Source organism: Biomphalaria glabrata, chromosome 14, assembly GCF_947242115.1.
Source record: "Biomphalaria glabrata chromosome 14, xgBioGlab47.1, whole genome shotgun sequence".
NCBI classification, from domain to species: domain Eukaryota; kingdom Metazoa; phylum Mollusca; class Gastropoda; family Planorbidae; genus Biomphalaria; species Biomphalaria glabrata.
In genome coordinates, this window is record NC_074724.1 from 8,638,918 (window position 1) to 8,666,214 (window position 27,297).

General features: G+C 35.3%; 1 protein-coding gene across 5 annotated transcripts; it reads right to left on the bottom strand.

The window, feature by feature from the left end:
- Positions 1 to 8,053: 8,053 nt before the first annotated feature.
- LOC106052201 (toll-like receptor 4) lies at positions 8,054 to 26,850 on the bottom strand. 5 transcript variants are annotated; one of them, XM_056010852.1, is made up of 5 exons: positions 26,418 to 26,785; positions 12,421 to 12,521; positions 11,592 to 11,643; positions 11,409 to 11,428; positions 8,054 to 10,399 (listed from the first exon to the last, which is right to left on the bottom strand). In XM_056010852.1, exons 2-5 carry the CDS (start codon positions 12,509 to 12,511, stop codon positions 9,825 to 9,827), a joined length of 738 nt encoding a protein of 245 aa, XP_055866827.1. In that variant the 5' UTR covers positions 12,512 to 12,521; positions 26,418 to 26,785; the 3' UTR covers positions 8,054 to 9,824. The 5 variants fall into 5 exon arrangements, with proteins under 5 accessions (XP_055866827.1, XP_055866825.1, XP_055866826.1 ...); XM_056010850.1 differs by lacking the exon at positions 26,418 to 26,785 and adding an exon at positions 14,171 to 14,458; XM_056010851.1 differs by lacking the exon at positions 26,418 to 26,785 and adding an exon at positions 14,167 to 14,458 and having other exon boundaries at positions 12,421 to 12,517.
- Positions 26,851 to 27,297: the final 447 nt, after the last annotated feature.

Below are 27,297 nucleotides of genomic sequence, written 5' to 3' on the forward strand. Positions count from 1 at the left end.
GTTACTGGATAGCCTTAGCGTTGACCCTGTTATATATTCTTGGATTATTTGACCCCTGTTTAGTGTGAGTTTTATTTCATATTGTATAGTTAATGTTTATTTGGATTCGATTGTATTCGTATTTTGTATATATATATATATATATATAAGATTAGAAGAATCTGTTCTTTATCTTTTTATAGGGTCTCAGTCTCAGTGTCAAGTTTCAGACTCAGTTTCAGATTCAGTTTCAGTCTCAGGTTTCAGTGGTGAAATCGCAAGTCTCAATTCTAGGTTACAGGTCTAAGGTTTTTCATCTCAGGTTTTCTGTCTGATGTTTTTCAAGTTTGATTTACAAGTCTGAGGTTCCAGATTTCATCTTAAGACCTGACAGCAACCCTAAGGATCATCTGTTTGATATTAATAATATTTTTAATATTGGGGTTAGATGAAAAGACGGATAATATATTAATTTAAAAAATCACTTTCATAATTTTAATTTTTGCACATTAACTTTACAATTTCTAAATAAAGAAATCACATTTTCAATATCATTTCTTTTATATTAGATCTAAATTTGACAAATCAAAGGACAGACGAGACTTATAGTGGATTTGCTCTTTCTAGTGACGCAAAAAATACGTCTAAATAGATATTTATTTGTTTAAATACACAGATTAATGGACACACACAGGAAGAGGAAGAGAAAGAGAGACTATTAGATAAATTGATGACTTTTTTTTTACAAAGGTTATATCAACTTACTATGTCTGTCTATGTGCCTGTGTGTCTCTCAGCCCCTAAAGTTTGAACACGTTATTTCTCGACACCCGATCTAGGATCAAGCTGAAATTTAGCAAAATATTTTTTTTCTACCTGGCAACACATTGGTAATATATTACTTTGTTTTGTATCTCAATTAAGGGAAAGAAATAGTACTTGAATGGGTGGTACAAACTGAATTAGTCCTTTTTATTAGGATGCTGTCTGAGGCTTAGTGAACACAAAGAGGAAATAGAAACAACAGATAACTATTTTATCTTCCATGTTCATAGAGGCTTCTCTAGTAGAGTGGTTACCGCGTTGGCGTGTGAGATAAAAAATATTTATATGTGAAGGCTTAAGTCCACAAGTTCTTTCTCTCGCTTTTCAACTGGTCCAGACAAGTGATAGGATAATAGCATATTAAGGACGCTAAAAGCATATAATTGCGCTAAACAAAAACAATTGGTAAATATTAACTTTAATCGCACAGATTTTTTTTTTATTGTTCTTCAAGATCTATTACAAATTTACATAACTAACCCAAACTAATTGATACACATTAATATAAGCTTTGTATTTTTAAAAAAAAATTAAATAGTTTTTTTTGCTTGTTTCAACCTACAACAATTTTTGTATTTGCCCTCTTCAAAGTTTTGTGTTAATTTTTTTTTTTTATCTAATTGAAATGAACAAACAATGCATTTTGATTTTTTTTAGTAGCTATCCTGTGAAATTTCTGTTGAATGTTTTTTGTAGCATTCATTACACTTCATTAGACTCAAGCTGTGAGTGTCATTGGTTCAGGTGTTGAACCAAACAATTAAAGCCAAATTAGCGTTTGCGAAATAGAGTTGTTTTATCGATGTTGTTTTTTGTGGAATCTGCTATCACATCACATGCTACATGCTTCAAGAGATATTAGAAATGTCATTTTAAAAAATTAGTGTATGTTGTTCTGATTTTTAGATTTATTGTTAAACATATATAGGTATGTATATATAATATATATATATATATATATATATATATATATATATTGTTACGTATTTCTGAATCTTCTGGCTAAATGTATTAGTAGGCACACAATAAAAAACACTGTAAAGAACTTGACGACTAAACTTTCAGCTTCATATAACTTTATTGACTATCAACTCTAACAATTTGTTATGTAACATGTAGCGTAGAAGACTGTACAATATCTGTCAGTTTACAGTTAGCTATACTTCGTTGCTATTCATCTCTTCACTTCGTTGCAATTCATCTTTTCTCAACTTTCCTCGAGCCGTATTCCACAGAACAGACCAACGACACACTTCCCAGTGTCGCTCCAGGTCTCCCAAAGCTGAACCAAGTCGTACTCAAGTCTACCGAATCAGAGCCGCACACGTCTTACATCGACTGTATCGACTGTAACGGCTCAAGTGAACTGTAGTTCGTTGTATAGACTCTAACGACAGTAGTCCACTCCAGTTAACTCTACCCTAGTTAACTTGCATCGAGTCGTACACATTTCTCTTCCACTAGAACCGCACACGTCTTACATCGTCTGTATCGACTGTAACGGCTCACTCACGAATGACTTTCACATTAACTCTCTGGTTTATATAGAGTCCCTAATCGCTCCTCTAAAGTTGCACAAACACTGCTAGTATCGTCTGGAACAACTCGTGAGGAAACGTCACATCCTGTCTTTGTTTTTACATGTAGATTCCAGAGAACACCTGCTGCAGTGTCATCAAGCCGGGGTCACACGTACTGACCTCTATCTGTCATTGTTCATTAGTAACTGCCCCCTTCTTAGATCTGTTTGTACCCTGGAACAACATGTGAGGACACGTCACATCATGTCTTTGTTTATACATGTAGATTCCAGAGAACACTGGCTGCTGTGTCATCTCGCTGGGGTCCTCTACTTGTCACTGTTCATATGTTTATATTTATATATTTGTATATTTTTATATATTATTTAAATGGCAAAATAAAACCACAAAAAACAACAAGAAACAATGCATTTTCGTTTCCAAACACAAGGGAAAAAACAGAAAAATTGTTAATGTTGTTGTAACTAAATGTAAGAGCGTATCATTATGCAAATACAGAAGTCCCATTGAACAGTAAATTATTTAATGTAGACATGCAGACCATCTGTTACCTATATATTTTGTCATAGTTATGCAAAGTCCGGGTCAAGGGAAATTTACTTTTGCGAAATGACGATATGGACATATGAGAATAGAATTAGGATATTGAAAAGTTCTTTTTATTTTCTATCTATCTATCTATCTATCTATCTATCTATCTATCTATCTATCTATCTATCTATCTATCTATCTATCTATCTGTCTATCTATTTATCTATCTGTCTGTCTGTCTGTCTGTCTATATATCTATCAATCTATTTATTTTCCTGTCTCTTTCACTCTCTGTCTGTTTCACGGTCTGTCTGTATTTCTCGATTGATAACTGACATTTTCTATCTTTTATATTTTTGCATTGTTGTTTCACTTCCAGTTTATATGATTTTTTTTTTATTTGTGCTCCATTGATGTGTATCTTTCGAAAAACCTCTTTATAATGTTGAGCTTTGTTACAATGTGGTTTCTAGAATTATTCTTTGACAGTTGCATAATATTTTTCTATAATATCTATAGTAAAAATAGATGCAAATCTTTGTCCAAACAAGCTATCGACATGCCATAGTTTTATCGTGCCAGTATTTCTATTCTTTGCAACATTCTATGCACATGTTGTTTCATTCTTGATGAAAATTATTTTAATAAATATTTTGTTTATTTATAATACCTTTATCATCGTCATATTTCCTTTGCGTTCCTCGTGGAACTAAGGGCCTCCTTAAAAACACGCCACTCTCCAAGGTCTCTCGATAGTTTTTTCATGGCTTCCCAGCTCTTTCCTGTCCTCTTGGCTTCATCTAGTACACTACGTCGCTACGTTTTTTTGGTCTTCCTCTACGTCTTATGCCCTGGGGGTTCCACTGTAAGGCCTGTCTAGCTCTGTTGGTATCCTTTCTAAGGGTGTGACCAATCCATCACCACTTTCTCTCTAAGATCTTCATCTCTATATTTCTCTGTAAACTCATCTTCCACAGTTTGGTGTTTTTTATTGTTGAGCTACAGCAGGGCCGGCCTTATGTAGCTGGAGGGCCTAGGCCTAGTGAATTTGGTGGCTCCAAATGAAATATAAAAATATGAAATAAGCAGATAAAAACTAAAATTACGTAATTTATTATAAACTTAGAAACTCCAACAACATTCGGCACACGTTTAGGTATTTCGTCTCTAAAAAAAACTGTTTCGAGTCCTGTGCGAGGCCCCCAGCAATAATAAGCTCTAGGCGGCTGCCTGGTTTGCTTATGCTTAAGGCCGGCCCTGGTTGTAGGAAGTAAATAATCTAAGAATTCAGCGTATTTAAACATAACTCTAATGATTATAACTTTAATATCTAAAAACTACTTTGTTTAAAATTGTTTATAAACAAGATTATATGAAAACTTAATTTTGGACAGTATTATCTAAAATGTAAAACTCCTACTGTCTATGATATCTGGGTGATCCCGCATGCCATAAAAAATATGCAAATTAAGAGACTACATTGTTGAAATCAATTAGCAAACAGATCGAGAAACTGCTGGTCCTTTATACAAAGCTTATATCAACTCAATATGTCCGTCTAGTAAAAATTTTGTACATGTTATTTCTTTCACACCCATTCTTATATTAAGTACAAAATTTGCAAAATAATTCATTGGCATAGACATGGCATGAATCATGAATCAACAAAAACAATTAACCAATTAGTCAATTACTGGTAAAGGGAAACTAGTCCTTCACTATTCACACATACGGCTAAATATGTAGGTTTTCGTTCCCTTAGATAATAAACAAGGTTATTTCTCCCACACCCATTGTCGGATAAAGTTGAAACGTTTAAATCAATTAAAAACTAACCACGGGCCAAATCAAGCCCGCAGCCCGGTGCTTTCTTGCCCCTCTATAGAGGCTCGATTCAAAAGATTCCACAACTTTTCTTATTGTGTAACACAGGGCCGACCCTAAGCCACACTGTCATCTATGCGGCCGCAGTGGATCCCTCACTTTCATAGGCCCGCGTTAATTCTAGTTGTAAATTATTAAATTTAACCATTAAAACTTATATATAATAGTAGGGTTTCCGAGACCTCCTGATTTTCCAGGGTCACCTGGAAATCTCCTAATATTGCAAAATATATTTTTTAAAAGTTCTGGAAGTCTCCTAAAATTATTAAAATCTCCTGAAAACTCATAAAAATCTCCTGAAAAATAGAACAAATTATCATTTCGGGGTGCCAATCGTTGGCGATTTAAAAAAACGGCACTGTCAGGTTTCATTTAATAACAATTTATTGCAAAGACGATTATATTTTCGCATACAAAATCTTTATTTCAACATTAAGCTTATCCCTACCCAGACTGGGCCCTTCGGAATACGTGTCGCATAGAGCCCCGCAACTGTTAGGGCCTGCCCTGTTGTAACAACTTGTGACAATTGGTCTACTCTTTCGATTTAAAATTAAGAATTAATAGATATTAGTATGAATAATAAGTAGATACTTCAAGTGTCTTTGGTATTAATGTAAACGCAAAACACTACGCGAAAATAACAGAGTAAAAGAAAAAGGGAGGAAATAATTTGAGAGTTAAATTTCAAATAGCTTCCCTTGAGTCTAGCGTAATAAAACATTTCACAGTTACTGTCAACACTGTATTTTAAAGTGTTAGCTATTGTCTTATACAGATCTCCGTTTTTTTGTTTTTTTTTAGTTTATCTATTTAGTCACACCAAACACGTGCACAGGACTCATTACGTGTTTTTCTATTGTTATTGTTTGAATTTCAAAAGTATAAAAAAAACAATAATAATAAAATTCTAAATGCTGCTATAATGGTTGTTAGGACACAAGACTCTTCAAAATAATAATAAACTCACAGGTTTTATTCTAGCAATAGTTTCATATTATAACAAATTATGTAAACATCAGCATTTCATTTCTCTTCCTGTCTATTTCTCCCGGCTTCCTCCTTTTTACATCCCTTTCATTCATTACACCAATTCGCACCTTTATTCATGCACACCGTGCTGCGCTACGACCGTAACACCTACAGTGGTAATCCCCGACGCTTTCACATTGGTGAATGTAGAGAATAGGCCTTCATAATAATTATAATGGTATAAATCTAGCTTTAAATGTTAAAGCCAATTAATTAATTCAGCAATAATGTTTTTAGTTAAGTTTCAACTAAAGGTTTAAATTTACCAGTGAGTTTAGCACGTAGCTTTAGAGGTCTAGATGACGCTCACTCTCTCAATCTTAGTAGATCTAGAGATCTAGAAATTTTGTTACACTTTATAGTAATAGTAATACCGCAGTAGACAGGAATTAGATACAGATATAACGCAGGTCTTGCTTTTTCCGTTGGGCGCCACTTGTTAGGACACAAGACTCTTCAAAATAATAATACACTCTCAAGTTTTATTCTAATAATACTTTAATATTATAACCATTTATGTAAACATCAGCATTTCATCTCTCTTCCTGTCAGTTGGGCGCCACTTGTTAGGACACAAGACTCTTCAAAATAATAATACACTCTCAGGTTTTATTCTAGCAATATTTTAATACTACAACAATTTATGTAAACATCAGCATTTCATCTCTCTTCCTGTCACTTTCTCCCGGCTTCCTCCTTTTTACATCCCTTTCATTCATTACACCAATTCGCACCTTTATTCATGCACACCGTGCTGCGCTACGACCGTAACAATGGTTATAGTTCTAGTTTCATCTCATACACTAAAAGATAGGATAATAACACAATATGGTAGAGGTTTTCAAACTTTTTTTTACCCGGGGGACCACATGACAAAGTCAAAACTTGCCAACGGACCACAATTGAAAAATCTGCCAAAGAATAGTACGTAATAGTAATACAAACAACTATACGAACGATAAACTGGCTTTTTAGCACATATATTATTTTAATTGTATACAATTGTATATTTATGCGGACCCCTTACGGTTGTCTCACGTACCCCTAGGGGTCCCGCAAAACACAGTTTGAGAACCACTGCTTTATGATATATGTAACATATATTAATACAAAATTTATTTTCTTTGTTTTTTTCTGTCTGTCTGTCTCTCTTTCTCTTTCTGTCTTTCCTTTCTCTTGTTCACTTCTCTTGTCTCTCATATCTATCTATAGAGCTATAGACCTTTAACATTATCTTTCTTTTTTAGTTCTTTCTCTCACAATTTCATTCTCAATGTCTCACCTTCTCTCCGTCTTTCTCTCCTTCCTTCTTTAACCTTTCTCTCTTTCTTTACGCCCTGGCATGCTCTGCTTAATATGTTATATTTGTTTTGTAATGGATCCCACCATTCTTAGAAATGTCACTACCAACATATCTAGCTGCAATTTTTCGTTTTATCATATATATATAGATAGATAGATAGATATATAGATAGATAGATAGATATATAGATATATAGATAGATAGATAGATATGAAGTCTTACTATAAAATTCAATAACAAGTAGAACTGATAGAATCTGTTTTGTGGACTAGTGAAAGGGGGAAGGGGGGGGGGGAGTTTTTTTTTGAGAATCTCGGAGAAGGATTCCGTGCTGCCTTTTCAAAACAAACTTTGCAAATAAAAGTTGCTCGAGTTTGAATTTGAATTCAATCCTCCATGATGGAAAGTCAATGCGTTTAGCCACTGAGCTATTCAAGTACTTATAAAAAAAGTTTTTATAGTGAACAGTTGTTAGCGAACGACCAATCTCTCCACACAAGGCTTATCTCTCGTTAGCTTAGTACAATTTATATAGAAAACACAATTTAATTTATTAATTAGTGTAAATGATCAGTTGTTCCCATTGTTTAATGTGTTATATTGACATTGAATTGAAGTTTCAACTCGATTCGAGAATGAGAAATAAGTTGTTCTTTACCAAACAGACAGACAGACGAAGTGACTTGATAAAAGCTTAATAAAAGAGCAGAAAACGCTCTAGCTTTTGGTGATTTTAACTGATGACGTGTGACCATGCCTGTGCCGATCTATCCATCTATCTGACAAGAAAAATTTCAAGGTGATTAGATTTTCACTCGAGACTTAAAATGCCACAAAATAGTTTAAAAAAAAAAATAATAGTAATAATAATAATCATAATAATAAAATAATAAGAAGAATAATACAAAAAAGGAAAATAATAATATTATATATGAATTCTTTTGAAAACAAAACATGATCAAAGTTTGAAAATTTATTTGTATAAGTATATGTAGGCCAAGATTTGAAATTGTACAACAAGAACTTGTATCGCAAAATTGATGATTATAAACTGTGGCGTAATGGTGTATATATGTTTATAATTTTACAGTTTTAACGTTAAGTATTGATACTTTTACACATTAAAAAAAGAATAAACAATAATCATCAATAATAATCACAGACACATCTAACCCATTATATTCTTTCACCATTGGTTTCCAGCGTACAGTTAGTCAATACTGATATGATTACGTTGATAAGGCAATCAAGGCAACATTTATTTAGTTCATTGACAAAATACAAAACAAGTTACTTAATCACGACTTGCAGAGACACATTATAAAGTAAGTAGAAGTATATATTACAATCATAAGACTTTCATTACTAAAACCATACATGCTGTGAATGTCGCATTGCTCTATGTATTAGAATCATGTTTATAGAATACAAAATGGTACCAATGTTCCTTTCTCTTCCGGTTTCTGCTCTTTCAGCACTCATTCGCACCATTTTACATTCACACAACGCTACGCACCGACAGTAACAGTATATAAACAATAATAAATGTAAACCAAATATATTGCGATTTATGTAAACATACTTTGTTAAGCCTTGAGTTTATCAAATTTCTATCCACAAGACATCCTGTATGATTACACAACAAAGGCAGGAGAGCCGCTGCTTTTAAGGTATACTGATGTATGCAATTGCGGCTCTTCAAAAGGGAAAAAAGTGGCACTGGATATATCTATATGAAGAGCAAGAATAAAAGAATGGTCCTGCAGATGACATTCAAAGTAGAAGAAAAAAAGGTGAAAGTGGGAAAACGCCTGGTGATATACAGATGCTCATCCTGTAACCTCAGCACTGTATCAAGGATTGGCCTCTTTTGAGACATAAGGTGCAAAGGGAGGATGGTTCTCCTCCAGACATCAAATGCAACAGACAGATGATCAACATTAGCACTAGGAGGTAAGAATTCCATGTCAGAGAATTGTAAGAAAATTGTAAGAGAATTGTAAGAAAACTGTAAGAAAATGTATTTTATTTGCACAAGTTACATTCTAGAAACAATCTTTTCTTGACATGGTAAGAAAATAATACACGTTACACACACTTACACATACACACACACACAAAATATATACATACATACCCAGGACCCAGGTACGGAAGCCAAGCGCTTAACCAATTAGCCACCGCGCCCCCATGAGAACCATATGTTGACCTAATTGTTTTTTTTTTCTTTTTCCATAAGCTAAAAGCCCATCTTTTGTTATATGATCTCTTAAGCTTTTGGTGATTATGATAATAATGTGTACTAATCGAAATATCTACCACTTTGATGTTCTAATGAAGGTCCGGTGGCAGATAGGTAAAGCCCTTGGCTTCCGGAATGGGGGTCCCGGATTCGAAACTTGGTGATGACTGATGACTGGGCTTTTTAATTTCAGGATCTTTACTCCACCCAGCTCTAAAGGGTACCTGACATTAATTGGGGAAAAAATAAAGGGGTTTGGTCGTTGTGCTGGCCACATAAAACCCTCGTTTACCGTGGGCCACAGAAACAGATGTACTTTACATCATCTGGAGTATAGATCGCAGAGTCAGAGAGGAGAAATTTGGATGTGTCAGTTTTTTGTTCGTTACCTAGTTATGTTTCTTGTATTTTTAAATAAACCTTTTTTACTGCATGGATCTGGTGGATTTAAACTCACACAGCTGATGTTAGCACCACTGCGTCGGGTTCAAATAACCGTTATGTACGCTGAGGGGTCGTTATTCTGTGGACCACGTTGGTGTTTATGTGGATGCGGCGAGGTGCCACGGTCGTATTGGCTTTGAGGCCTCATGCTCTCAGAGTCGTATGGCTGTGGGCGACGCAAGGTGTCATGGTCGTACTGACGTGGGCGTGACAAGGTGTCACGGTCGTACTGACGTGGGCGTGACAAGGTGTCACGGTCGTACTGACGTGGGCGTGACAAGGTGTCACGTTCGTACTGATGTGTATGCTGTAAGGTGTCACGCTCGTACTGATGACGAGGTTGCGAGTTGTCACGGTCGTACTGATGTGGATGCTGCAAGGTGTCACGTTCGTGTTGATGTGGTTGCCCCACACCGTCATAGATGTATTGCCCCGGCGTATAAACATCGTAGTCTCCTGACTGACGCTCAGATCTTCCTACGTCGTAGATGGAACTCTCGGTTAATATGTCTATGTAAGCGTTATTGTGGTATTGATGATCATAGGTAGTAAACCCTTCATCAGGACAATCATACGAATATACATTTTCCTGTCTGCCAGCCTCGTATTCGATTTGATCTAAAGAAAGAAATACACTTTATATCTGTTTGTAATGAACTATTTTAGGTTAGAGATTATGTTATTCATGTAAATAAAAATAGTGGGCATTGCTTTTAGCGATGGTAAAAAGTTGTGACGTAGACAGACGAATGACGTTGAAGAACAGGGCTAGGCCTACATGATAGAAGAATACGGCTAGAGCTTGTAGCAAGAAGTATAGTGAATAGAGTGCTAGTTAAAACGACGGATAGATAGACAAGACAATCATCCTACAGACCCCATCTTTAAATAAACAACAGTTGAAGTCTTCACAAGTATATAGTTGATTGTTTTGTCACTTGTGTGTGTTTGGACTTAGCGTTTGGTACAAGAGAAATAGTATCAGACGATGAGACAGCACATAAAATCCAATCCAGGACATTGTTTGGCTACATTCCTAGTAAGATAGGATAAGAATTTTGGAATATGCCAAGAAAAATTTTTACAGATGCTCCTTCTAGTGCTATTAGAACATGGTTTTGGTTGCCTGAGCTAGCCAGGAAAACAATTGACTTAGCAGGATTTAAGTCATTAGTTAACATGCATGACTAGATTGACCTAGGAACACGCGTAGGATGTAATCATCTTCTTGTTTAAAGTAACTTTTGTATTTTATATATTAAGAATTAATTACATTGGTATTCTATAATATAGGACAGAAGCAGTAGCCGGTAGTTTTAAATAAGGGAGATTATACAGAAAGGTACTAACAAACAGAGGACAAGGAAGACATGTTTCCCCGCAGGGAATAAACCTTCTTTTATTGTGTTCTTATTTTAAAAGAAACATTCAAACAAATTTTGTTGCATGACTAAGCAGCTATTTTGTTACTTCTTATTTTCCTACCTTTTTTAAAATTTATTATTCATTATGATTTTAGATTTCAATAATTAAAATAACATGTTTATATGAATATAAATATATATATATAGCCTACATATGCATATATATACGTCTGTTAGTAAAAAAGAGGCTATAACAAACTCACCGTTTATAACACTGATGTCACTGTTAGAAATAAAAACAAATATTTGCTAAGGACTGAAATCATGAATAGTAATTTGTACTATGGAAATTGATTATGGGATGTAAATTCTAACTTAATAAGTAACAGAATGTTTAGGTATTTAAACTACCCTACAGATGAACATATTTAAGGGTAGACACTTACGTTGTTGGTCTGGTCGGTGTACTATCTCTCTCCTTCTTTCTTTTAGAATAATCTATTTAAAAACAAGAATATTTCTCATACAGTATGCTTATAAGCTCTAATCTAGAATGAATACGTTTTTATTGTAATTTGTAATTGTAATTAATTATGTCAGGACTCATAGAGGGACCCAGAGTTTTATTGACATGAAGAACAAAAAAAAAAGACATTTATAGCGTGATTGAAGTGAAACCAAGTCAAAAACAAAACAAATAATTTTAGCTTTATTCTGGATTTTTTTATTTAATGTATATTTGAAAATATAATAATAATAATCCTTATTATCCATACGGAAATTAGTCTTACAATTTGTGCATTACACCAATCAAAGATTTATAGCTACTGAAAACCAAAATATACATTCACACCTGAATCACTCAAAATTTACGTGTGAAATGTTTATATCTAACTATATAAATGTATTTGATGATTACATTGCCAGGGGAACAAAAGAGTTTTTGTGTCTGTCTTTTGCTTTCGATTTATTATATCTCTTTTGTGATGGTAAAATCACAAATTCATTATCCAGAGGTTCATTTTTTTAATCTTTTTAGCTTTTCTATGAATTTTTTTCTCCGTTGCCCTCATGTTGTTATTTTTTTTTTTCAGTTTTTTTTTCTTTTTGTTTTACCAATGACCTTACCAGTAGCATTTAGGATTTTATGAAGTTTAATTTTATGTTTAATGTTCAAAGAATGGAAATAATCAACACTGATTCGCCCCATTATTGACCACACCCCTGCGTCCTTGGTGAAACGTTCTTGACGCCTAATGTTTTTATTTCACTTACATTTTTTGTAAAAGATGACCACAGCCAAAATGGCCAAAGCCAAGAGAATCAAACCTAAGACCACGAAGAAACCAGTCGCCAGGTCTGACATATTCAGCTGCCTGAAAAAGAATACAATTTGGATGAGGTCTCAAGAGGACTTACAAAATTAGAGAGAGTAGAACGCTGAAGGTACATGGATTCTAAGATGAGGGATTTATCTATTATAAAATGACTGCTTGGCCGAGAGGGGTTTTCGTTTCGGATTAACGACACTATGGGAGTTAGTTCAAACCCTCTATACCTGTCATCCTGCACAGTTGCTAGCAAGGTACTCGTGGGCCCGGGTTCAAGAATATGATGGTGGACAGCTAGGGGCCCGTGGGGGGCTTGACTTCTTTAGGGGCCCCCGCATTTTGATTTTCGACATTATGACATGAGATAATGGCTTAATATTCAATGTTAAATCTCAAATTTCGGACACTCATTTGGGGGTCTCCCTCTAGTGGGGGCCCTGGGGTATATTCAAATCTGGACCCCTGTTCCCCCAACCTAGCTACGCCAAGTGACGGTGGGCCTCCTACCCTACAATGAGTTAAACAAAAACAAATTTAGCCATCAAGTGTGCGTCAGTAGATTTAACTTTTGAAGGCGCTTCTGAATCATACAAATAAACCTCAATTCAGTCAACGAGATAATGACTTGTATGACATCATGTGGATTCTATTCTTACTCAAGGACACAGTTGTTTTGATTCTATTGATAGCTCTTAAATCCTTTAACGCCCGTCAACAAAAGCCCGACTATCCCTACCTATGTTAACATGGGTGTAACCGGAAGGGCGGTTGAGATTCAACCTCCCCCCCCTTTTCCGAAATTAAATGCGAGGGGGGGGGGGGGTCGGAATTTAGTGACTGATTTTTTGCTTTAATTTTATTTATTTTAGGTGAGATTTTAATACTAAAGCATAGCTTGCCCCAGCGCAGCCAAGGAGGTTTTGAGTTTAAAACCCCTTTCCTGGGAGATTTGCAGTCAAATCCCCCTCTTCTACAAAACGAAACAAAAATAATGCAAACGACAATCCCCAAATTCCAAGAGCATAGCTAAGGAAGATTTTGAATAAAAAAAACCTCCGAAATTTACGATAAAAGTCAACAGATTTGCCATGAGAGGTTTTGTGTTAAAACCCCACTCCAGTGGGGTTAGCAGCTAAAAACCACCTCTTCAATATAAAAACAAATTACACATTTAAAATTCTATGAGCGTAGCAAAAGGGGTTTTAAACGTAACCCTTCTTCGGGAGGGTTTGAAGCTAATAAAAACCTCTTAAATATAAAAAAAGCAACTTACGCACTCAAAATGCTTATATATATATATAAATATATATATATATATATATATTAGGCGGGAGGGGAGAAACAAATTCCCCACCCCTACCCCCAGAAAAAATCCTGGCTACGCCCATGTATGTTAAAATGCACAGTCCATTCTATACTGAACATATCAACGTGATTACAATGCCAAGCATTAAAAGGTACAGACATGTATATTTCACTCCGCTACGAACAGATCTACGTTAAACATTTAAAAGTTTACACAATAACTTAAACATAGGTTACAGATTTATAAATTTATTGACATTGAATTACACTACGTTTTGATGACATCTATTCAAAGGTGTTACGGTAAATACATACAATTTTATTACTTTACATTGCAACCTAACAACAGAACGAAGTCGAGTAATAAGCCTACTTAATAGAGTACATACTTGTTACGTTGGTGGCATTATAAACTTAGTACAAAGAGTCCCTGCTTGGGGTATTTGTGTGTTTGTTCTGGGACAATCCACTTCCCGTACACACGAGACACACCAGACAATCAATACAAAGGTAACACAAAGTCTGGCTGACTATACCGTGACGCACAATATGTAGGTCATGTCATAGATCAAGAAACACCCAATGTAGACATTGTTATGCTCCATGTACAATTCCCTGCAAAGTGTATTCTAATACTATTTTTGTACGTAAACACAAGCAGGTAATAAAAAGACGTCTTGCTCGAGCATGGGCGTAGCCAGATATATTTTCAGGTAAGGGACTTCCCCCCCCCCACACACACATAAATATATATATAGACTTTTTGTTACCTTTGTGTTTGTGTGTGATGTGATGTAGGATCCTCTAGACCAGCGGTTCTCAACCTTTTTAGTGCTGCGACCCCCTAATACGATTCCTCTCTAGGCAGCGACCCCAACCATTGAACAATTTAATTTTTCAAGATTACAAAGTTGTCTACCCGGTGGACTATTTTACTTATTTTTGCTTTCTGATTAAAAACAAAATCTTTCTTGACGGAGATTTTTTTTTTTTACAAGTTTGCTTCTCGACCACCTCGTGACATCAGTGTGAACTAGCAGAACACGTTGAACCCATCAAACGCAGTACAAAGAAGTAACTATCAATGAAAAAAAAAACATGTCTGCCTTAAAACAATGATGTAACACTCACTAACTCAAAGTGTCTTCTTTATCCTCCAACAAAATATCCGCCGTCTTCAACATGTCACCTTCACTTTTGAGCTCATTAAATTTATGTTTGACAGTCGTTTCATAATTTACTAAAAGAAAATTAATCTGAGCAATGTCACTGTTTTATTCTCACAAATCTAAATGTATACAAACTATGGTACAAATACGCTTGCTAGAAACGACAAAAAAAAAACATGATAAATAGAAAGAATCTAAAATCTCCGGTGGTCTTAGACGACCCCCGACAAATGGTCATTCGACCCCCAGAGGGTTCGCGACCCACAGGTTGAGAACCACTGCTCTAGACCTAGATTTAGTCTCTAGCTAAATTTACAATTATTTTTTTTTTTTACTATGAAAAGTTATAACGGTCAGACTAGAGTTATTCCCCTGTGGCCAACGAGCTTGTAATTCTTTTTCTCAGCGATACATGTAACTGTTAAATTTCTAGGAAAATCGTTAGGGCCATTTTTGAGATCAGCTGTTTGCCAAACCTCCACGAAAGAGTGACTCGAATAGAGGTATTATTAAAAAGAAAGTATTTTCTAAGAAAACAAAGCGTAAATAATGGAAAGAACTTTCCATTTACAGCCACATTTCTCAATACTTTAAGATGTATTTCCTTTTTTAAATCTTATATGTATTGTTTAGGACAATGCATACATGTTTTAAGTTTCAACTTGATCCGATAATGGGAAGTGGTATATAAACAAAAAATCATGTACACAATTTAAACCAAACAGACGGAGCCATTTACTATATAAGTTTTAAGTTTAACAACAACACAGAAGATGACGGATGTGTAACTGAATATCTCGTGTTATATTCACATCACTTTAACGGGTAAAATGTTCTAAGTGTTGTATTACTCAACAGCAGCTTATTACAGTTGAATCTGAAGGAAGAGGAAGGGGGGGGGGATAATGACCCACTTTCGTTCAGCCACACAATTGTAAATAAGTCCTAAGTGTCTAACTAATCTTAGGCTAAAGCTCTAAAGTTGGAAAAAAAAAAATTAAAACGGATATGGGATTTCCTTTTGATAGCGATCTCCCAATACAGTACATCATCAAAATGATTTTTTTTGACAAAGCATATATATCAACTCTGTCTGTCCTCTTTCTGTCTGGTTAAAAAATTAAACACGTTATTTATCCCACCCATTCTAGGATTAAGTTGAAATTTTGAACAATTATTTGTTATACCTGATGAAACAAGAATTAATTGTTAAAAAAAACAACAATTAAATAAATAAACTATTGGTAATTATTTTATTTTTGGTATCGAACAAGGGAAAGAAATCGTACTGAAATATGTGGTGGTTGTAAGTTGAATTAGTCCCCTTGAAAAGCCTTAAGTTCTGAGTGAACAAGTTTGTATTTTTAATGCATTTAAAAAAGAGATCACGGTATTAGTTTTGTGTGGTCTGTCTATCCGTCCGTTCGTCCAGTTTAAATCTCGTAAACTAGAAAAAAAAAATTGCAAATCCGACAGCATGATATTTTGGACCATTCAAAGTCCTGATACAACGACTACTTTTTTATTTTCTGAAACCGAAAAATTTAATCTTAAATATCAAGTATGCAAGCAGTTGTTGCATAAAAATACATCACTTTTACAACTAATCACTAAAAATAGTAACACGCACTGGAGGCAATTTAGCAAAGGAGATAACCATTGACCATATTTGTAACACACTTATGCAAATGGTTTTAGATTTTAAAAGGATTTTTTTTTACAATTCTAATGCTAAGCTATGTAAGTTCTGTCATACTACTACATTTACACACACAAAAAAAAGTAATTTTTTTGAAGAGTAGTTTTCCTTATTATAGCGTGAACTGCAGAGTTTTACAATGAGGCTAATGACCAAAGGAATTTTTTAAAGATATTTTTTTTTCACATGAGTTGAGTTGTGAGTTTTGGGCACATTGGCACACTTTAGGCCATGTCGTGCCCGTAATCCCTCAAGGGTTACTCTCCATTCATACCAGCTGAGCTATATGTTATATAGTTAAAGTCATTTCAAACAAGGTCTATTCACAGTTAAGATAGTAAAGATAGTACAAATTTAATAATTTAATAAAAATAAGAGATAAACCCTTTACAGAACAATTTGATCAATTAGATAATCATTATATGACATCAGTAAGGCCAGATTTACATGGAACTTGCACTTCACTTTAACCTATCCCTTGGTATTCTGGAAAAAACATTTTAGCTTTACTATGAATGTCGTTCTCAAATGTTGACAAAGGCCTTGACTGAACTGTCTGACTTTCACCTATCCATTGGTATACTTGAAGAAACGTTTTAGCTTTCCTATGAATGTCGTTCTCAAATGTTGACAAAGGCCTTGACTGAACTGTCTGACTTTCACCTATCCATTGGTATACTTGAAGAAACGTTTTAGCTTTCCTATGAATGTCGTTCTCAAATGTTGACAAAGGCCTTGACTGAACTATCTGACTGATTCATTCATTCACTATTCACCACTAAATCTCCCACTTAGACCTGAGGAACAAAATACTAAAAATGTAACTTGCTATTACTTACCTCGTGCCTAGAACAACTAACCAACTTTAATCATCGATACGCCAGTGGTTAATTTTCCCCAAAACGACTTTTTATCACCAGTTTCGTCTCTAGTCGTGTTTATAAGGCCGATATACTGATGTCCAAGAACGAAATATTTACTTCCTATATTTTGTTTCCAAGGAACATTACAGCCTATCAAATATTTTAAGGAACCAATTAACTAATACTTTCTCTTAGGTGCGCTAACGAAATGAAGCCAGTAATTCCTCAAATATATTTGGAATAAGCCCTTTTAGAAATCAGGATACTATAAATAATTACTAGGGTCAATGTTTCCGTCATATTTAGTTCTTTTTTTTTTACCCTTTATTCTTATGAATTCCAAACTTTTTCCACAAACGAAATAAACGAAGCCGTACGACGTTATCATCTTTTCTTTTCTAAGTAACGTCTTTATTTTATAAGATAAAATAGAATAAAGCAATTTTTTTTCTGTCCTATTTTTGGTTTTGATTCAAGAAGCCAAAGATTAGTCAGAGACACTATTTAAAACATTTTTTAGGGGTGGGAGTATTCATTTTTACTTTAAAATCTAACATACGGATTTAGCTGGGAAAGGGAATAGATAGTCCTTGAATGATTGGTACCACACAATTTATTATATTTTTTAACTTTAAAAAAAAAAAATAATTTTCGGTTGTTTCTTTCGGAATTGAATTACATCCTAGCCCAAACATTCCGAGAGACAGTGGAGCATGACAGTGGATCATGACGGTGGAGCGTGACAGTGGAACATTACGGTGGAGCATGACAGTGGAGCATGACGGTGGAGCATGACAGTGAATCATCACGATGGAGCATAACAGTGAAGTATGACGGTGGAGCATGACGGTGGAGCATGACAGTGGAGCATGACGGCGGAGCATGAGGGTGGAGCATGACGGTGGAGCATGTCGGTGGAGCATGACGGTGGAGCATGACCGTGGAGCATGACGGTGGAGCATGACAGTGCAGTATGACGATGGAGCATGACGGTGGAGCATGACGGTGGAGCATGACAGTGGAGCTTGACGGCGGAGCATCAGGGTGGAGCATGACGGTGGAGCATGTCAGTGGAGCATGACGGTAGAGCGTGACAGTGGAGTATGACGGTATAGCATGACGGTGGAGCATGACGGTGGAGCATGACAGTGAATCATGACGATGGAGCATGACAGTGGAGTATGACGGTGGAGCATGACGGTGGAGCATGACAGTGGAGCATGACGGCGGAGCATGAGGGTGGAGCATGAAGGTGGAGCATGTCAGTGGAGCATGACAGTGGAACATGACCGTGGAGCATGATGGTGGAGCATGAGGGTGGAGCATAACGGTGGAGCATGACGGTGGAGCATGACGGTGGAGCATGAGGGTGGAGCATGACGGTGGAGCATGTCAGTGGTGCATGACGGTAGAGCGTGACAGTGGAGTATGACGGTATAGCATGACGGTGGAGCATGACGGTGGAGCATGACAGTGAATCATGACGATGGAGCATGACAGTTAAGTATGACGGTGGAGCATGACGGTGGAGCATGACGGTGGAGCATGACAGTGGAGCATGACGGCGGAGCATGAGGGTGGAGCATGAGGGTGGAGCATGACGGTGGAACATGACCGTGGAGCATGATGGTGGAGCATGAGGGTGGAGCATGACGGTGGAGCATGACGGTGGAGCATGACGGTGGAGCATGACGGTGGAGCATGTCGGTGGAGCATGACGGTGGGCGGGGGCTCGAATCCGAGACAAGTCGAGGCGACAGTTCAGAGCGCATACCGCACGAAGTGTCGAATAAACAAATAAGAATAATTGGGAAAGAGGAAGAAAAAGTGATACTAAATTTCGCTGGTCAAAAATGGGTGTAGGTCTGTGCGTGTGTGTGTGGGGGGGGGCGTTATAAATGTAGGTCATTCCAATCAAAAGGGAACAAATACTACAATTTGTAATGCACAAATTGTAAGACAAATTTCCTTACGGATAATAAAGATTATTATTATTATTATTATTATTATTATTAATTAAAGGGCCAAAATTTGTTTAGGAAAGCGTAAAAAAAAAAAAGATAGCCGTTTCATTTGAACTGAAAAAAAAAAGATTTTGGGGTTGAAGGGTCCCCACCAGAATATTATTTGGGACAGCGGTAGGCCTACGTCATACAGTGTTCCGGTCGTTTTATTGAAATTGACATAGCCGGTGTTCAGTGCTAGTTGATATACATTTATCTATTTTGTATTGATTAAGATATCGAATCATTGTGCATGGGCTACCCATTTGTTATTTTAAAAATTAACAAAGAAAAAAACTAATTGTATGTAAATAAATACAAAACTAAATCAATGAACATTCGACACCATATGTAAATAAAAATAGAACATCCTTGAATATTATCAACTTAGAGAAATAATTTTCTTTTAATCCTCGTGTAAATATAAAGCACACACTAAAAGTACACAATATATTTTATTAATTTATTTATTTAATTTCAATAAATGATTTACAAGATTAGACTTTATATCTAACATTAACTTATTTTGTTATTTTCATTAATTTACAATCCGCGCTTATTGTATTCCCCATGTAGAGACACCCTTCCTAATCATTAATTTCTACAGCCTCTGAGGAATAGCTACACTTTTATTTTTAGTACTATGGGAAAATCCGTTGTATATTTTTAGTATTACACGCTCTTCTCGATTTCATTTGTTGTAGAATCATATTGAATCGAACGAGGAGACATTGACGCGTACATTATGTGACATTAAAATTAGTGTCATAAAAAAAAACATATTAATCTTAACATACAGTTTTCAATGATACATTGAAGTCATATTAAATCTGAGCCAATCTAGTATTGTAAGCAGTTGCCCCTTTTGTACCTTTCCAAAAGAGAATTACTAATGTTTTTGTTTTCTGGTATATTAAACTAACAGGATCATTTATTCGTCAACAGAGATGAGACTGTCAATATTCACACTCACGTGGATCATTTGCATACAGACAGAAAGATAAAAGATAAGTGGCATATGTGGCTTAGAGGCACAAACCGTTTGGCTCGAAGTCGAAACGCGACTTGAGAGAAATTTAGTTTGCAGACCGCCTCACGCTAAACCTTTTCCCAAATACTCCCATAGCTCCTCACATTCCTGGTGTATGCAAGAAACAGGGTCGCGTAAGGTACTGAGAATGCCATTAACGTGAAAGATGCACTTTATAAAAAAAAAGGCATATCTTGAGGGAAGTACTCCACATGTACAACTATATTTATCAATGTTGTAGAATTTATTTCCCTTTTTCGGTTTCATACAAAATAATTAATTAGTAATAATTAGTTGACAGATTATTTTTTTAATTGATTCATGTTTAGCTATGTACAATAAATAATTGTATGAAGTTTATTTTTAACTTGATTAGAGAATTTGTGAGGAAAAAAATATTATCTAAGAGGACGGGACCCCAATATTTAGCCATATCTCTTAATACTAAAGGATTCATTTCCTTTTTTTGTTATCACGCTAAATAATAAATTACCAGTTATTAATTGAGTAGGAGGCGCGATGGCTGAGTGGCTTGACTTACGAGCTAGGATGTCCCGGCTTTGTGAATGATTTTTAATTTCGACAACTTCAGGGCACCTCAGAGTGCTCTAATGCGTACATGACGTACTTGGTCTTTGTGCTGGCCACATGACATCTTCGTTAACCGTGGGACACAAAAAACAGATAATCTTTACATGTTCTGCCCCAAAGATAGCGAGGTCTGAAAGGGGCAACTTTAAAAAAATAATTAATTAACTAGTTGTTTTTTTCTTTATTGGTTCATGTTTTGCTAGGTACATTAAAAAAGTGTGTTAAGTTTCGACTTGATTCGCGAAAGTATCTGGAAGACGTTACGCATTTAGAATTTGTACAAGACAGACAGACAGACAGACAGACAGATTGGGTTGACATAAGCTTTGCAAAAAATAAAAATAAAAAAAAACTTTCGTTCATATAGGAGTTTCGCACAACTTACAATACAATGTAAATAAATGTGTTCAATGTATTTCCATTATAACTTAAGTACATACTTTTAGAGAAAACATTTTAGAAATAATATAAATCAAAATAATTTAGCAACAAAATGTCATAAACGGTAATAAAAGGCCTCAAATTAGCCAATGTAATCAACTGGTGGCTTCAACAAAGAAAACTACATTTTGTATTCCTTTCTCTAGGACAAAATAGTGTTAGTGTAACTTGTGGCTTCAGAAAGAAAACTACATTTCGTATTCCTTTCTCTAATTACTTTACCCCATTCAACACGAAGAAGACTATTGACTGAAAGATGTTAGATTTATTTTGTAGTTTTACCTTCTTCTGAGGTTTCCGCTGGTAGTTTTCTATTTGGTAAAATGGAGAACACCAGAAAGGAGATGTATCTTGAACGAGTCGACTAGTTTGTAGAATGTAACATCATTTGAGACTAGTTAGTAGAATGTAACATCATTTGAGACTAGTTAGTAGAATGTAACATCATTTGAGACTAGTTAGTAGAATGTAACATCATTTGAGACTAGTTAGTAGAATGTAACATCATTTGAGACTAGTTAGTAGAATGTAACGTATCTAATCCATCATTTGAGTCTAGTTAGTAAAATGTAACATCATTTGAGACTAGTTAGTAGAATGTAACATCATTTGAGACTAGTTAGTAGAATGTAACATCATTTGAGACTAGTTAATAGAATGTAACGTATCTAATCTATCATTTGAGTCGAGTTAATAGAATGTAACGTATCTAATCTATCATTTGAGTCGAGTTAGTAGAATATAACGTATCTAATCCATCATTTGAGTCGAGTTAGTACATTGTAACGTATCTAATTCATCATTTGAGTCGTGTTATTAAAGCTTGTTGTATGTTGTACGTCAGATGCCAATCGAGCACTAAAATAATATTGTCCTCTGGGACAGAAGCTAGCAAGTCCGTGGGCAGTCTGCTTATGCATTTCTCTTCCACCAATACAATAACACGAGATGGATTGGCTGGACCCACAGAGTAGGCTGCAGAACGAACGGTAAAGAGAAACCACTCATTGTGAGCGATGAAGCTTTCATTAGCAACTAAAACTATCTTCCAGCTGGAGTTCATGGCCTCCATCAGCCCTTCCGCTTCTGCCATTGTGGGTGAAAGGTCACGGTCACGCACGAATGTTGTAAGCCTTAGTTCCTCTTCGATAAATCTTCGCAGTGTGCTGCAGGCAAATTGATAATCCCTGTCTGAATACCCTATAAACACTCCATATTTATAATCGGATAGCTTCTTAAGTTTCATATTGGTGAATAATTGTAAAATGCTCGAAACGATTAATGTCTTATTTTTGACCCACAGTAAAACTACCAGATATCCAGAGCAGAGTAAATACATAAGGACGATAGAAATATCTAGAAAAAACTGACCGCAGCACTTACGCCACATTCCTTCAATATTTACATAATCCAGTGTGTAACTTAGTCCACCGTCACTGTTTATACAGGTATAGTTTCTGTCGTCATCCAAAGAAACAGTTGTCGTTAGAAGCCATTGAATGAAAGGAAGATGTTCGCACTCACACGATAAAATATTTCCTTCTAAGAAAAGTTGAAAGTCACCAAGCTTGTTTCTATTGTTCTCTATGATAGCCATCTCCTCTCTAGTTAATGACGTTATAACATTTTTTCGAATATCAAGTTGATATAAATTTGGTGTCAGCGCAAGATCGAATGGAATACGTTTAAAACGGTTGCATGAAAGGTTTAACTGGTTTAACCTGGGGTTGCTATGAAAAGTATTTGGAGCCATCAGGTCAAGAGAATTAAACGATAAGTCCAATTGTTGCAATTCAGGAAGATACTGAAACACTCTCGAACTGTTTTTACCCATGAAGAAGCTGCTCAGTTTACAGTTGTCTAGAAATATTGTCTGGAGAGCTGGGTACACATCAAAAAAATTATTGGATAGTACAGACATATCGTTGTATGAGTAATACAGCTTTTGTAGTTTTGGAAGTCCTAATACTGGAAACACAAAGTTTTTAATATTATTATGTCTAAAGTTTAGAGACTTTACATTGTCGCCTCCATCAAATCGATAAATGTGATCAAGCGTGATACCTGAGAAAAGGGACATAAAATCGAGCTTTGTAATGGATTTCGAGATAGCTAATGATGTATCCATAATACTTGTATTAACATTCTGTAAATAGCTTTTTAAAAACTGCGAATTTTCTTTTCCTTTCAACATTACTTTGTTTGAAGCAAATTCCATCAGAATGCCGGGGCTTTTGAAAGATATTTCTCGCTTCCCTGTGTTAGAATTAAAAACATCTAAAGAAGCAGTGGGATCCCACACCATAAATTGAGGATCCCCGAAAGCCACACTTTTTAAATTGAGCAAATTTAAAATGTCATACAATGCCATTAGATCTCCGAGAATGTCGTTTTCGAAGACGTATAATGTCTTCAGACAACTTGTTAGTTTGTCGCTTCTAAAAGCCTCCTTGAATATAACAAAAATATAGTTTTCTTGCAGTTGTAGTGTGTTTAAGCAAATCTGCTGTAAAAATATAGTACTATTTCCAGTAAGCATTCCATCTTTAGTCAAAATCGACATTAATCGTCGATTTTCTAATTGTACCCTGTACAAATTTATGAAAGATATGTTAGTATTCACTAAAGGTCGAAAAACGTGCAATGTTTTCTGAAGTCCTATTGGAACATTCGAGAAACTAATTGAGGACAAATGATTAAAAGCCCCTAGTGCTAAGTCACTAAACCTATTGATTGCCTCGCAGTTTCTTAGCTCTAAGCTTGTGACATACTGCACGTTCTCGAAGCTGTTCTGTTCAATAGAATGGAATGTTCCCGTAACATATAGAGTTGACAAATATTTAAGATTCTGAAACTCTGCGTTAAAATATAACGTGCTTGTTATAACGCTAACACGAAGACTGTGTAAATTTCGTAAACATCCAAACATCTGGTCTGGAAAACTGGCGTTTCTGTTATCTACTTCCTGTGAGTCTTCAAACTTTTGCACTAATCTTAGTTCTGTTAAACTTATCAAATCACAAAAAATAGTAACAGGCAGATCAAATAGTACCAAATTGTTGTTTTCGAGGTTAAGATATTGTAGATTATAGAGTCTTTGGAAAGCGTTGGGCTTAATATCGTTTAGTGCATTATCCTGAAGATACAATATTTCAAGTCCTCTTAGATCATTTAATGTGTCTTCTAATACGACTGTTAACAAATTGTTCTGAAGCCTTATTTCATTGGTGCTGTTTGAGAACCAAGTCTTGGAGACACACTGAAGTGAGCGCCCGGAACAATCAACCACCTCAAAGTTCACGTCTATAGTAGATTTACTACAAGGACTTCCATCGCAGGCGTAAACAAATATGTTTTCTTTGTACAGTGACGAATGGACAATACCAATAAAACTGAATAGTAGAAAAACATTTAAACTAAAGCCTTCCATGTTGTATCCTTCCCTCCTAATAAATCTGAGTGCTCTATTTCCTTCAGCTTAGCATTGCAACATGAAGCTCTTCAAGCTTGACGCCATTCGTTTGTGGTAGAAGAAAAGTACAGAATACACCCACAGTGCAGTCAAGCGTGAAGATCCTAAATATAAGATGGTGAACAAACCAGAAGAAGTCTGAAAACGCTACAGCGTCTGAAGATTGCTATGCCTGACTTATGACCGATGATGCGTATCGGGGACTGGCAATTTTAATCACAAGAAAAGTGGACATGAGACAGATTTCTTCATGAATGCCGGGTCCTTTTTGCTATGTCCATATTTTGTACGTCAGTTCAATTAAAAGTAATGTTCAAGATTCCCTGGACTAATTATGAGTGCAGTGTTTCACACGAATACTCAAAATTCAGCTGCGACCTACATATTTTGTTACATCTACTGCAGACAAAGCCTATTCCACTGAAGGTCTAAATTTGGTTTCCTTTTCGTCCTCTGAGTTTGTCTTCGGCAAGGTTTTTTTTTCTTCTAATTTTACATATGTGTATTTTATTTCAGTTCGAGATGAACTATAGTCGTCTTACGACTGAAGGATGCCAGTAATAATTTTATTTTAGCAGTTTTGGTTCAATGATTTTCCTCTCCAATAAAGAATTCTGCTTTGAAGAAAGATTAAAAGTATTTTTTTTAATCGAGAATTAAAAAAAAAACAACTTCTAATAACAATTAAAAAAAATGAAGATAATAAAAAACATTATTATATTTTTACAGAGCTTATATCAACTAACTCTGTCTGTCTGTCTGTCCGGTAAATGTTTGTTTACTTTAATTATCCCACACACATTTTCGGATCAAGTTGAAACTTTACAAAATTATTCATAGGCATAAAAAAAATATCGACCAAAATAAAAAGAAAATAACCACTTAGTCTGTTAATTACTGATGTTTATTTTTTTTTCTATACAAACAAGGGAAATTATTCCATCAATATTCACAGATATGGCTAAATACTTAGGGTTTCGTCCCAGTAGATAATTTACCACGTGATTTCTCACAATTATTTATTGTTCTTAACCTAATGATCATCTGTTTATATGGCCAACAGTTAACAAGGGTGCAATGCACCCAGCACAATGACCAACAGCTTTTTACTTTCCCTAACTAAAGTCAGGTACCCATTAGAGTTGGACGGACTTAGGGGTACTGTGAAATTCCCGAAATAAAAAAAAAATCAGTCTCTACCAAGATTCGAACCCAGAACCCCAGGTTCGGAAGCCAACCGAATAATCACTCGGCCGCGGCGCTCCAAAATGTAATATCCATTAAGATTAATTCTAGATATTATATTATATTTTTAACAGCTAACTATTGTCAATGATTTAGTCAAGATTATATCATAGTCGTACTTACACATTTCCAAAGTCTATATGTAATGAACAAGAACTCCATGGGGCTGAACACAAATTGATTGCTGATTTATCTTTCAAAATAGTTTCTTTTATTGTTCAAACATTTAAGTTCATCGTCACAATTTTAAAGCTAGATGCTTTGTTGTTATTTCATTTTTATTTCAATTTTACAACACGTGAACTTTTGTAGTCTGTACTTTTAAGACTTACTCAAACTAGTTTGAATATTTGTTTAATATGTACGTTTGGAAAAAGAGCTGTGTGTGTGTGTGTGTGTGAGTGTGATCCGCCTCGGAAGTGTCCTGACCTTCCATTTGGAAAACTTTGATCGAGACAAAAACCATTTTCACTATTTCTTACTTGAACTTCTATCTCAAAAAGTGAATTCGAAGCACTTGTATCCACTCGACAATATCCGGGTATATACTGGTTTAGATCATTACCAAACTGTCGGATTCCCCCTACTGTTAAGTATATACTTGGACCAGGAAACGTCCCATATACTTGTCTTACTGACACGTTTCTACTCACGTTTGTGTTCTCACCATTAGCGAGGTGACGTTTTTAAATAACTTTTCGGTTATTTAAACAAACAAGAAAAGCGCTACATATACTTTTTTTTTAAAGACAAATACCTCTGATATGCAAATTATAGAGCGATTATTTTCGATTAAAAAAAAATGAATGGTAGATTTCAAAACATTTTTTACCCACCCCCTCTCTTCTTCTCCCTGAAAAATAATCCTGGTTAAGCGAATGTACAGTCTAGTACACCTTTTTATATTCCAATGATAAGCATTTACTTTGAAAAATTATAACGGTCAAATTTGAGTTTTTCCAGTGTGGCCAGTGAGCAAATAATTCTTTTCTCAGCAATATAC